The sequence below is a fragment of the Botrytis cinerea genome, chromosome 17 (assembly GCF_000143535.2).
Source record: "Botrytis cinerea B05.10 chromosome 17, complete sequence".
NCBI lineage: Eukaryota > Fungi > Ascomycota > Leotiomycetes > Helotiales > Sclerotiniaceae > Botrytis > Botrytis cinerea.
In genome coordinates, this window is record NC_037326.1 from 46,708 (window position 1) to 61,830 (window position 15,123).

A 15,123-nucleotide genomic window follows, 5' to 3' on the forward strand; every position below is an offset into this window, starting at 1 on the left:
ATAACCCCTGAATCTATTATAATTAATTATATATATTTATTTATTTAAATCTTATAATACATTTGTTCTATCCATTCTATAATATTTAATTGTTGAATAATTTTATAAATTTCTTATAAAATTATATTAAAAATTAAATCTTTATATATTATATTATTTTGATAGTTCCTTATCTTTCTATTTTTGAGAAACCATTTGATTACTTTTTTATTTGATTAATAGATTCTATAAAATTCATTATAATAAGTTATTCAGCTTATTCTAATATAATCTACTTCTATCTTATCCTAATAACTTTCTTCTATTATAAAAAATATTAGAATTCTATAATACTTTTATTTTTATATATCTATTATATTTATATTTTTTTAATTTTATAATGATTTCTTTAATAATTATTAGAATTTTTTAATAATAAAAATCTTAATATTTTTAAATTTAATTAGATTTTTTATAATTTTTATTAAATTTAAATTTGAAATTACCCCTTTTTCCTTTTATCTTTTTATTTCAATAATTTATTATTTAATATTCTATTTTTCTATATTCAAAATATAAATTGTTTTCTTATCTTTATTTCTTTTCTAAATCATTATTCCTATTTATATAATATATAATATCTAATTCCATAAAATCTTTATATTTTTATAAATTGTGATATAATTTATTTTCATTTTTATAGTAATATTTTTGCTTTTGATTTTCTTAAGATTTGTATAATCTTTGATTTTATTGATATCTATAAAAACAATTATTTAATTTGATAAAGTTCTAAATTAAATTATTCAAATTTATATTTTTAATAGATTTTTTTAATTTTAATTTAATTTTTGATTTCAGTTTTTTATAATAATAACTTATAATAGCGATTTCATCCCATTTAATTATTTTAATATATTTTCGAAATTCTATAATATATTTCAATATTAATTCTATTTATTTAAAATTGAAAATCTTATTTTCCATTATCTTTAATTTATTGAAATTTTCAAAGATTTTATAAATCTCTATTTCAAATCTTTCAAAATTATTGAAAATTATTCAAATAGATTGTATATAATCCTTATCATTATATTCAAAATAATTATATAAATATAATTGAATTTATTTAATTATTTCACCTCGAAAATATAATATAGCTTATATATTTTTGATTTCCTTAATAATAAATTTATCCTTATTAAATCGAAAATAAATCTCAAATTGTAAAAGAAAAGTATTAAGCTTTTATTAATTATCTTGATATTTATTTAATAAAATAATTTTAAGGGTTTTATTAATAATAATCTTCTTTAAAATATTAATTATTTCGATATCATTGATATTTTTAATAAATTAATCTATAATAATATCTCTGAATATTATATTAGTAATTAATTATTAAATCAATATTTAAAATAGAAATAATATTTAAAATATTATGGGAACTATTTTTAAAATTATATAAAAATATTTAGAAATCTTTCAAAATAATTTAAATTAAATTTCAAATAAGAATTCAATAAAATTATAACTAATTATAATTTTCGTAATTATAATAATAAAATTAATGATTGTTATCTTGAGTACAAAGCTCTATATATAAGAAAACCCATTTTTTTATATAGATCTTTATATTCTATTATCCCATCAATCTTATTCACCAAGAATAATAAAAGTAATAGAATCCTATTGATTTTATTAATAATAATTAATAGAATTAATAAAACAACCTATCATATAATATCAATTCCCATATTTTCCCATATTTTAATTTATTTTTTATTTTAAAACTAATTTTCTAAAATATTATTAATATAACTTTATAAAAAGTTTACAAAATTATATTCAATATTTCCTAGGATTTATTGTTCTAAAAACTATATTCTATATTTTTGAGATATCCTATAATTAATATTATATATATATTTAAGGTTTTCCTTAAATATTTATTATTCTTTAATATATTATAGCTAAATTATTAAGATTCATAATATTATTATAGCCTGTACATTAATGATTCTATAGCCTGTTACTAATTCATCGTAACATATATCTTTCTTTTAAAAGTATTTATCTTAAACTAAAATTAAAAAAATTATTAAATTCTTGAAAAGTAAAATTCTTTTATTGTATACAAAAATTAGATTTATTTTATTAATACTTTAAAAACGCTTTTTTCAATATTTTATAAAAATATCAAGGATTTTATTATATTAATAAAGCGTTTACTTCGTATATTACGGATTCTACTACGATAGAGCCTTTCACTTCCCCTCAATCTTATATATTTACTTTTTTCTCATCTCTTTCTAAGAAATATATGAAACTGAATGTCCTCTACCGAATCAATAATGATAGTTGGATCCTAGGTACTATACTCAGGTTGTGCTGTAATCTGGTTGCTGATGATGTAAATCAAGGTTTTGAGACTGGATTAATCAATTGGTATATGATGCTTCATTGTAACTTCAAAGTCTCATCACTCGATTAATATTAATAATGAATTACAGAGGTGATGGCGAGGCTGAAATTCCCAAGAATGACGCGAAACATTAGCAAGGCTGATTACACGCGCAGTCATGTGGCTCGAGAATTTCGAGGTCAGGTAAGTGATACTCAGGTAAGTGATACTCTCGTAAGTGATACTCTCGTAAGTGATACTCTCGTAATGTGGATGGTGATTCAGATTACGAGATTACGAGAGTATTTCCCGAGCAATTTCTATCGATAAGGGGTAAGTAAAGCTATAGAAGAGTTCACCTGCCTTGTCAACTGAATGGTCCAATGTATTTAAAGACCAGTTTAGTAGTAAATCTCTTTTCGGTAGATTTAATGATGTAATTGAATCTGTGGAAATAAGTAAAGTTTATTAGACATCAAGATCCATCTCTCATGGTTCAGTTGCCGGGTGAACTGTTGAAGGGGACCACAGGACTTTCGAATCAATGGTCAATGCGCGCATAATTTCTCGAACCATTTTCTATTCATGTGCTGCTTGCTACCTTAACAATAGTTTAGCATCATCTTATCCTTATCGTCCCTTCCCTCCCTCACTGTGTCAACCCTTTTCTCTTCCCACTCTCACTCTCATCCATTGCTTCTTGTATCACATTTGTCAAGAATCAATGCCCATTGTAATCAACATGACTGCTTACAACTACGATTACCACCAGCATCACAAAGACCACAGTGGCAATACGGCAAGGGAAACCAACGATCGCGACGAAGAAACGGGAGTGTCGCAAACGCCACGATAACGAACAGAACAAAGAAGATTCAACATTCAGCGATACAATGAAGGAGGCAGTCGAGAATCTAGTAGAGAAGTCACTAGAGCAATTTACAAGCATCTTTGAATCAACATCCGAAATTACTGCCGAAGCAAGTCAAGATTTGATTGATAGTTGGGAAGATCTATACCAAAGTTACATCAATAGGGATTGGGAGGCTCAGGATGACGACAATAATGAGAGTTCCAAGGCCGAGGTCGACATCGAGAATGGGCCTTTATTTGAGGACTGGATCATTACAAGACTTGAATCCGATATTATATTCAAAACTATGGAGGTCCTTCACCACGATGATTGGCACAAGCTACACAAGGATAAGAAAACACTGACGGAAAATCTGCGTCAAGTTTTCTCGCTGGACAGCATATGGGAATTGTTCTTTTGGCTGGGTCGAAGGACGATACAATCTCGAGATTCTTTACGAAACATCAAATCAGTCCAATCGGAAACAGGTTACACTTTTCCTATTATATTAGAGGCATTAAGAGCAGCGAGGCTGGTGAGGAAGGGGAATCGTAAGAAAGGTTCAAGAAACGATTTGACTTGGTTTCCGAGGGAAGACACAGAGTGCGCAAAGAGGGAAATTTTGGAAGAGAAGAGAAGGAATGGTGGGGGAAGGAAGAAGAGAAGAAAGGCGGAGATTATGAAAGATGGATATTGGTCATCGCCTTCCTCGTCGATTGAGTCGACACCGGTGAGAGCAACGTTAAAGAAGCCATGGATAGAAAATGGGGAAGGGGGGAGCCAAGAAGATGGAGTGAGAGGTGAAAAAGGTGAAGAGAATGAACAAGTACGAGAAGTGAGCAAAGTCAGCATTCCCAAAGTCGTGGAACCATCAACTTCATTCATCGCTACAAAATCAACCAAAACATCAACTACAAAGCCAAACTCCGCAGTGAAGTTAAGAAATCAGGCAAATCCTTCTAGTCCTCTGACCCCAGAATTGTCCCGGAAAGCTTCTCACAATCTATCTTTCCATATACATTCATCATCGCCTGGATACCCAATCGCAACATCCTTGACCACAACTGCAACCCCAGCAAATAAGATTGCAGCATCTGCTCCTTCACAAATTGTGAAGAGAAGAGAACATTCTAATGTTGATAAATATGAAACTCTTGATCACAATGAGAAGAGAAACGTTTCTCTTGTTCGCCAAGATGTTTCGCCCGTGCCAATTTATGATTCAGATAATGAGGGGTGGGTTGGAGGAGGAGCAGGAAGCGACATCATGAGCGAAGATGAATCTTTCAAGCTAGCCGATCCTTTCATTCAAAAATCACCAGGCTGGAAAATGGCCCGGGCTTCGAACGAGGATTTGGAAAACGTATTGAATAAAGAGAGAGAAAGAGAGGGTATAGTTGTGGATGGATTGAATGGAGATAACAAGCGAAAAAGCTCTCTGGCTCACAACTCGGCGCCGGTGGCAGCGGCAACGAGAGAGGAGAGAATCGAGACATTATTACCGTCGCTACAGGAGCGGAACTCAACATTGTCTTCATCATCCTTACCAAGACCACTATCCCTTCCTTGGACTAAAAACGAGAAGATAATCGTCAACCATATCGAGATTGAGGAACGTCATGTATCAAGACTTCGAGGTAAATCATGGTTGGACGACGACACGATCAATGCATCGATGTCTATATTAAAAACCCAATCTAATGATTCATCTAGATTTTCTTTGCAATCATCACTACTCCTTGCCGCCTTGGAAAGTGGAAATTATTGTTTGACATGGGACAAATCTAATGAAGTGTTCAATAGGGATTACACGATTATTCCTATCAATTTCGATAATGTTCATTGGTATCTTGCTGTTATTGTTGGCTTGAAAAATGTATCACATGTTGATTCTACTTCGACTCCAGCGACTACTACTTCTCATTACCTTCGTCAAGGCCACCCGACTATCCTCACAATCGACACCCTCCTTGGTCAAACAGATCACAGCAAAGCTGTTAGTCTATTGCAAACATGGATTATCAAAAGGGCTAAAGCAGAATTCAATCTTGAGATACCCAGATCATCTATTAAATGGCAGCATCGATTCGTCACATGTCAACAGAATGGATATGACTGTGGTGTATTTGTAGTCAAACTGTTCGAGCAATTTTTGAAGTCCCCGGAGAGCTTTTTGAGTATCCTCTTGTTGGATTCAGTGTCGGGGAGAAGGGAAATGTTGGAGAAATTCGAGAGGATGTTATCGACATCGCAGGAAGGGGGAAGAGACGATGAGAAGGGGGGGGGCGGAGTAATAAGGAGAGTGAAGGAATGTGGTGATGGGGATGATGGCGAACATAACGTCGGTAATAATACTGGTGTTCTTGACAGGAACCGTCTCCACGGACATGATGTTGTTCTTGATGGGAATCACGGCGAGAACGCTGTTGTCAATGAGCATCATATTGTCAGTGATGCTGTTATGTTAATCACTAATCCATCCATCCTGAGAATTAGTTCCAAATTGAATCAGAACGAAATTGGAAAACATCACAAATCAGAACACATCCAAGAATCAACTAACGAACAATCAAATCCTCTATCAACATCCCTTCAACAACAAGATCAACATTCACATCAATCAACTCATATATCCTCATGGATGAAGATACGACTTTCAAAACTTGGCATTCTCCAGAAATGTTATGGACCTGATATCAATTTGCTGGCACATTCAGTTGGTCAAAATCCAGAAGAGGAAGAAGACTTTGTAATAGTTTTGAAAGAGCAATGGGACTACTTGATCGCATCTAGTGGTCTATCTCTTTTAGAGTTTACGCTAGTATCTTCACCGTCTCTCAATACTCATTGTAAGTTGTTTGTCCTGTTTTATTTCAATCGAAAGACCTTTCGCTGTGAGAGCCTTTTGCTTCACTCTGAGTAAGTCTAGTGGATAATTACTATTCCCTTCTCGAAAGTTTTGCTCTAGTAAGCAGGCAGCTATTCATATGAAAATATAGCCTTCTCTTTTAAGTCTGTATTTATTTAATGGTAATAAGAGTAAAAACACTAATCCCATCTATTTCTTGCAGTAAACGGATCTGCATCTCACAACTCCCACAAAAGAGACTTTGAAACCTTCTCTATGGACGGCAGTGAGAGCAAAGAAAGACGACCATCATTCAAGCTATGCAATCCCGTCCAAGAAGAATTATCTAGCATCAAAATCATCAAAACAATGGTTGTCTCTATTCTCAACTATCTTGATAGTCTTATCGAGAAAGCAACGATAGCAGTCGCAAATGAGAAGAGAAAACATTCACGTATGCAGAAGATGAGACAAGCTATCATAGAGAAGGTTTTGGGAGGCGATAACGATGATAGATTGGGCGGAGACGAAAGTGAGTTTAGGGAATTGTGTTTGAATGGGTTGGAAGGAGAGATTGATAGAGGGGAAGAAAGGGTCAACGCTATAGAAAGGATGCTGGAGTGTATTATAGGGGAAAATTCGGGAGTGAGATGTACGAAGGATGAGGCTGAAGGAGACAAATATAGTAAAGGGAATATGCAGGTAAATGAAAATGGCTGTGGATATGAGTATGAGAAGTGGTGTGCAGTTCTTTGGGGCGTGGAAAAAATGAAAAGGGAATTGAAAGAGATAATGAATAGAGAGAAGTTGAAGTAGTTAGTGTGAATGTTTTGGACATCTGTATATAATACAGTCAGTTTATATCGCTTCTTTCTCTATGCATAATTTTTTATGTCGTATTTGAAGCCTACTTTCGTGTGATTGGATTGAAGTGGGCGAAGGAGAAGGTTGAGATCGGGATCGAAAATCAAGTTCCTAAGAGATGTGTTGATTTACGGGAGCAAAAAAAAGCTAGTCAAAGAGAGTCGCTATGATCAGCAGCAGCAGTCCAAGTTCTCGAAGTCGAACCGCCATAAAGACACGATTCCGGGCGAGAAGTGAAGCCTTCACCGACGATTGAAACCTATTCCGACCGTATTCAAGGATTGGTACAATATGCTTCAGATTCACAAGAATTATTTAGCAGTAGCAGTTAACAGAGCCAGGTGGAGCCGATGTAGATGATCAAGTGATCAACTATCAGAATCATAATCTGTGAGTTGTATAGTTGCGATCTGTCACAAAGTTGTATTTATATATGCTTATCACCAAAATTGTATACAAGATCTATCGAAGTTAAGTGAGTACAAAGGGGCTATTAAAAGAGCTAGTCTCTTTCACATTCGATTAGGTGATGTAGTGGCTATTGAATTGAAATCGTTCACCTACGTCACATTAAGCCAAGGAGGAAATAGATCCTTGAGGGATCTTTTTATTTGTTATATAATAAAGCATCGCTTAAATCAAGCTAGTCTCAAACTATGGTGAGTGTGATGAGATGTCACTAGGCACGTGATATTCGTCACAGCGATACGAAATATGACATGCATATTCTTGTACGATAAATGGAGATATCCTCCGCAAAGTATATTGTCACGAAGACCGCTGTCATGCCATGCCCCATTGAGAGTCGAATCAGTCTATCTGAAATTGTGCTTGCCGCGAAAGAGTCTGTGAAGATAAAATTATACCGCGATGACCATGGGGATAATATATAATAAGCGCGATATCGACTGAGCACTAATAATCTGATGGAATGAGATGCTGGTTGGTCCATCAGGCCTAATGGGTGTGATAGTATGGCAGGATACTTAGTCAGTGACGCATTGCATAACTACATAAAGGCAATAACTAGGCGGTAAGATAAATTGGCGCATAGGGCGTGTTATTGAAATGTTCCACCTTCCAAACTCCCTCAAAATCTCAACGAAGTATTGCTTGCCGCTCTCTCGAACCTCATAAAATCTATCACCATGTGTGCGTGCAGCGGTATATAGCTTCCACAGGCTTATTAGAAAGCCAGCCCATTGAGCCTTTAATTTACTTGTCACTTATCAATTCCCTGCGTGTTTCAAAGTTAATCTTTTAGAGGAAGAAAGATAGTCTGATTATTCTGTTGATGGTAGTGCTGAATAAGAACAATACAGGAGATAGGTACCTGAATGTTCAATCTTATCTAATAAATTATAGCTGGAATCTATTACATACAAACAGACAGATTGCTATCACTTGTGTATAAATATTTATATATAAATCAGCAAATTGTATATTACAAAAACATGAGTGCTTCACCAATTCAATTTTTGAATTTTGATTTTATTCAAGAAGATTTGTTGGGGTTAATATAATCTCTTTTTAGTTTAGTACTTTATTTTATTATAAAATCGTAAGCTACTTTATCTCAAATTATATATTATAAAGCCTGGAATATAATATTCTAGAAATTCTTAATTTTATAAATCTAATAGAAAAGTATATTATTTCCTATGTTCTCTTTTATATTTTTTTTAATTTATTATATTTCTTATATGTTTAATTAATATAAATTCGTAAAAGCAAACTAAATGATCATATACTCTATATATTATATAATTATATATCTCTATAATAAATCATTTTCATGACTACAAATTTATAAAATTCTTTTAATTGATTGTAAATAATATATAAAACTTTTCATTGATTAAAATTTAGTTTTTTAGTTGAATATAGAAACATTATTAAAACTTAATTTTTCCGATTAAGTAAAAAACAAAACCCAAGAAAACTATTTCAATTTAATATATAATCTTAAAAAAAAGAAAATTCAATTAGAAAAAAAGTGATTAAATTAAAATAATAAAAAGCTTTTACAAACACTATTATTAATTTTAAAATAAGCTTTATAATAGTAGTGAAATTAATTAATTGAATTGAAAGAATTGAAGAAAGGTATATTTGAAGGTGTATTCATAAACAGAGAGATTAATACCTAAGGTATAATTGTCTTAGACGTTTTTCAATATTAGAATCAAATTAGAATCTATTTAAGAACTTATAAAAATAAACTAAATAAGGACCTAAATAAAAACCTAAATAGAATACTAAATAAGAAATTACTATTCTATTATTATATTATATTATATTAAATATTAAATATTAAATATTGGAATTAGAATTAGATTAAAACTTATATATAAGATTTTGTATTATAATAAAATTAGTTGTTAAAGAAAAAGAATTTGAAGTTTATAATTTTATAGAGTTTTAAAATTATTATAATAATTAAAAAGAAAAAAGAAAAAAGAAACTTCTATAATTTATAGTTTGAAAATTCTTTTTCCTCAATGACTTATTTAATAGATATATGAAAATCATTATTTATTTATATTTTACATTCTTTCAAAATCCTTTTATTAATTTATATTTATATTATTTCTCTGACTTCTTTCAGATCTCCTAACAGTATATATTATATATTTAATTATTTGAAATTAAATACTTTTTTCAATATCTTCTATAAATTAATTATACTATTCAGCCTGAATAATATTAATCGTTTCTGGAAATCCATGATAAATAATCTTAGGGATAAAAAAGAGTAATATAAGATATAAAATCAAAATTTCTAATAAATATCTAGAAAACTAAAATTATTCAACCTCTCAATTGATTTATTAGATTAAAGATGTTACTTATTAGAGGTTTATCCTAATAATAATCTTACTATTCATAGTATTGAAGTATAGATAGTAGTTACTAATTAAAATCACATTTAAAATAATTATTTTACTACTTTTATTGAAATATAAAAATGTAAAAGTTTATAATTTTGTTTATTTTATTAATAAATTTCAATGTTTTTATAAAGTTCTTTTTTGAGAGTTTTAATTATATATTTTATTATACATGAAAAATACTAAGAATAAACTATTTAATTTTTGATATAATTAAATTGATTCTTAATTCAATTATCTAATTATATATATAAGAGAATTAGAATTTATATTATTGAAGCTATAAAACAAAAGTAATAAAACGACTGTTTTAAATTTAATTTTAATGAGTGACTATTATCTATACTTAATAACTATATAAGAATTATAGTACTATATATATAAAAGTAAATTTTTTTTATTTAAAACCCGATTCAAGTTGTATAATTAATATATATTCTTATATATAATATTCTTAATATTATAATATCATAGTATAGATTGAAAACTTTTAATAGAATTATTTGAATTAGTTAATTTGAGCTAATGTAAATTGAATAAAACAAATTTTTAAAAATAATAGCTATATAGAATAAGCTAAAAGCTTCTAAAAAAAAACTATAATACTAATCTTAAAACTATGATTTTTTGTAAAGAACTAAAGTTTATATAATATAAATGTTCTTAAAATTTATATAATTAATTTTATGAAGCTTATGATACTTAGAATAAACCTATTATTATTGAAATTATTCTAATACTATAGTTCTTATAATGTAATAATATAATTAATTCTTTTATATAAAATTATTTTGTTGTTATCATTTAATATTAATGAATCAATTTCATCTATAATCTTTCAATAAAATTTCTTTCAAAAGAATAAATATATTTGATATATTTAATATTAATAAACCAACTTCATCTATAAACTTTTAATAAAATTTCTTTTTAACTCTTTAGAATAATAATTATATTTAAATTATATTTAAATTATACTTTTTTAAAACCAAGAGGTTCGAGGGCTCGTAGGCTCATAATATAATTTATTATTATATTTGATATTACTTTAAACTTTCTATTTCAATTTTCAATAAAAGCTTAATACATATTAATATAAAAGAATAATAAAAAATTACTTTTTTTTGTTTTTATAATATAATATTATAGAGATCTTTAAAATTATTCAATATACAACGTAGTTTATTATTCAGCGGATTATATTATTAGACAGATCATTTTAAAGTATATCAAAATTAGTTATTTTTAAACATTCTTATTTTGATAATCAATTATCATTTTTGAAAAATAAATTCAAATAATAATAAAATTTGTGTTTTTTTTAAAATCGAGTTTCTACCCTAATATTTTTATTATATTCAATTAAAACTTGAAAATATTACAATTTTCATTATAAAAGAAGTATTCTTATGATGGATTCGTAAAAGCAAATCAAGTAGAAATGTACTCATATATTATGTAATCATATATCTCTATAACAAATCATTTCATATTTACAGATTTATAAAACTCCTTCTGATTAATTATAAATGATATATCAATACTAAAATAGAGTTATTCTAATTAATAAGAAATTTAAATAGTTATAAAACTTCAATTCAATATATAATCTTTTTAATGTATATAAATTAATTATTAAAAATATATTCTATTAAAGTTTATTATATGCTTTTCAAATATATTATTTTTATTATTCTTTGAATTCTAATTGTAAAGTTATATATTAATATAGATATCTTATCATGAATCTAATTAGCTATCAAATCAGAATCTTAATATCCTTGATTAGTAAGCTGTCAGATTATATAAGTGAGAATTAAAAAGAGAATTAGAAAGAGGATTAGCAAGAGAATTAGAAAGAGAATTAGAAAGAGAATTATAAAAAGATTTATGAGATTTGAAAGGTCTTGAGGTCTTGAGGTTTTAAGGTTTTGAAGTTTTAAATTTTAATTACATCTTTGATATTATTAATATTATTATAGATTCTTAAAAGCAAATCAAATAGAAATGTACTCTATATATTATATAATCATATTATATTTCCATAATAAATTATTTTTAAATTTACAGATTTCTAAATCTCTTTTAATTAGTTATAAATAATATATCGATACTAGAATAAAATTATTCTAATTGACAAAATTATTAAATTTAAATCTTAATATTTTTAATCAATAAATTAATAAACTCTAAAAATAGATTATTATTATTTATAATTAAATCTCGAGCGTAATAAGAATCAGGAGTTTAAGGGCTGGCTTTTATAAAGATTAAAGAAATAAAATTAAGATTTTATATATCTAAAAAATAAGAAAAAGAAAAACTACTATGAGTCTACAGTCTGAAAAATTCTTTTCCCCCGACGGCTAACAACTCTTATATTAGTTTTAATTTGAATAAAAGAATAGATTTTTATAATATTTTAATAGTCAAACTTTATACATTCAGCTTCTTAAGTTTTTATTAATAGATAAAGAAATCATATAATCATATATAAACGAGTTTTATAAATAAATTGAGAAATTAATTTGATAATATAATCTATTCGATAATAAACTATATATAATTTATTCGATAATAAACTATATTATCTTTAATTTAATATTATTATATAATTCTTTAACTCATTACTATTGAAACTATGATTTATTTATTATTTTTAAGTACTTAATATATATCATTTCTATTTCAAACTATTTCCTTTATAGTTAATTTTAATAAGTTTTAAAAAACATAATAAATTTATTTTTAACTAATCAATTGTTATATTTATTTTATCGAGTATAAAGTTTATATTTCTCTTTTTGAAATATACAAATTATATATTATAAGCTCCCTCATGAGATATATTAGTTATATATGAATCAGTAGAAATTGAGATTAATTCTTTTATATATTATTATTCGAATAATTTTCATTCATTAATTAGAAGAAGAAAATCTTTAATAGATTAATTAGAGATAAACTCATTGTTAAACTAAAATTTAAAAGTCTCTTAAAGATAATACTTTTTCTATATATAAAAGAGATTCTCAAGAAGAAAAGAGAAAATCAGAATTAGTAATTTTCGCTCTATTCTCTCTAATAAACTAGCCGTCGGGGAAAAGGAATTTTTCAGACTATGGAATCATAGAAGTTTTTTATCTTTCTTTTCTTATTTTTAAGATATATTCTCTTTTTTTATTCTCTTTTTTATTCTCTCTTTTATTCTCTCTCTTGTTCTCTTTCTAATTCTCTTTCTTATTTTCACATTCTAATTCTTTTTCTTATTTTTACATTCTAATTCAGATTCTAATTTAGATTCTAATTCAGATTCTAATTCAGATTCTAATTCAGATTCTAATTTAGATTCTAATTTAGATTCTAATATTGAAAAAATATTCAAAGCAATTATATCTAAGGCATTTATATCCTTTACTTATCAATATACTTTTGAATATATCTTCTTACAATTCAATCTATTCAATTTATTGATTTTATCATTATTATAGAGTTTATTCTAAAACTAATTAAATTATTAAAAAGCTTTCAATTGTTTTAATTTAATTATTTCTTTTTCAATTGAATTTTCTTTTCTTTTAAGATTGTATATTGAATTTCGTGAAATCTATTATTCTATTTGATTGGAATAATTCTATTCTAGTATTAGTACATTATTTATAATCAATTAAAAGGGGATTTCAATTAAAACAATTCTATTCTAGCATTAATATATTACTTATAATCAATTAAAAGGGGTTTTATAAATCTACAAATATAAAAATGGTCTGCTATATAGATATATGATTATATAATATATTAGTACTTTTCCACTTCGTTTGCTTTTACGAATCCATTAATTATTTTTTAAATTCTTATTAACTAAGTTATATAAATAGGAAGTTAAGCTCTTATCAAAATAATTAAATTTATTGATAAAATAGATGAAAATCTTATAATGTTTTCAATATTTTGATTCATTTATATAAATTTCTGAGAATTTTAAAATATAAAAAATGTTAATGTAGTTTATTAGTGAGTTGGCTATATTAGTAGATCAGTTATTTTTATCTCGAATTATTATTTTATATTTAATATATATTTTCTTTATAATTAATTATGGAAATTCATTTTAAAGAAGTATGTATAATTTTAGTTATTCAAGTTATTGAATTAGGTAAAAAATTATTAATTCGAAAGACAGTTTAGTTTTATTGTATATTTCGAATTATATTGAATAATAGAATTGGAAGTAAATCTAATATAATTAAAAATCAATCAAAAAGTTATAATTTGATTGAATTAGAAGAGGAGATATTTATTTAATACATTCTTAATATAGATTTGAAAAGTTTTTTATTTAAATTTAAGAATGTAAAAGATATAGTAAATTATCTTTTTGAATTGAAGAGTGCGAAATATATTGAGAAGTTTTGAATATATTGATTTGTAAAATATTGAATTGAATTAAAAATGTATTTTAATTATATTTATAACTTTCAAAAAGCTTTTTATAAAGATTCTAAGTTTATTGAAAAGTAATTTTGATTAATTACAAATATATAAATGAAGTATAATATTTTGAAAAGAGATTTCTATAATTTCAATCAAACAAATTTTATAATAGGAATTATATATATAATAATGATTATTATTAGTATTGAGAAATATAATAAAAATAAATCTATATAATTAAATAGTTTGAGAATGGATTATAGTAATAATATATAGAAATAGAGAGAGCGAAATTATTCTTTTATTTTTAACAGTTTAAAAACAAATCCATTTTTTTAATTGATATATTGAAATCGATTTTTTTATGAAATAGATTATTAAATTTATATTTAATAGATAAATAAATAATGAAATAAGTTTAGAATAATTAAAACATTTTGATAAATATATTAAGAATTGAAAAAAAGCAAATATCGAATATTAATATTGAATAAATATGAAAGTTATAAATCAATAGTTTTTCAAATATATTATAAAGAGAATGATATTATATATATTTATATTTATCATTTTATTTAAGTTATTTAATTTAATTATTTGATGTTGATTATTTTAATAATTTAAAATGTTTATATAGTAATCAAATTGATGGATTTATTAAGATATATATTAATTATATTTTAAAGATTAAATTCTTTGTAGTTTTTAAAATTATATATAAAGAATTAATCATTTTTTAGAATATGAAATCAGAATTTTGAAGAATAAGTTTAATTCTATTTAATTCTAAAACTATATTCTCGAAATTAGATATTCGAATTTATATATTTATTTTTTCCTTTTTCGATTT

At 26.1% G+C, this 15,123-nt stretch overlaps 1 protein-coding gene across 3 annotated transcripts; it reads left to right on the forward strand.

The window, feature by feature from the left end:
- Window positions 1–2,970: 2,970 nt before the first annotated feature.
- Window positions 2,971–6,983, forward strand: BCIN_17g00070 (hypothetical protein). 3 transcript variants are annotated; one of them, XM_024698257.1, is made up of 3 exons: window positions 2,971–4,873; window positions 4,950–6,085; window positions 6,308–6,983. In XM_024698257.1, exons 1-2 carry the CDS (start codon window positions 3,277–3,279, stop codon window positions 5,006–5,008), a joined length of 1,656 nt encoding a protein of 551 aa, XP_024554075.1. In that variant the 5' UTR covers window positions 2,971–3,276; the 3' UTR covers window positions 5,009–6,085; window positions 6,308–6,983. The 3 variants fall into 3 exon arrangements, with proteins under 3 accessions (XP_024554075.1, XP_024554073.1, XP_024554074.1); XM_024698258.1 differs by having other exon boundaries at window positions 2,971–6,155; XM_024698256.1 differs by having other exon boundaries at window positions 2,971–6,085.
- The last annotated feature ends 8,140 nt before the right edge of the window (window positions 6,984–15,123 follow it).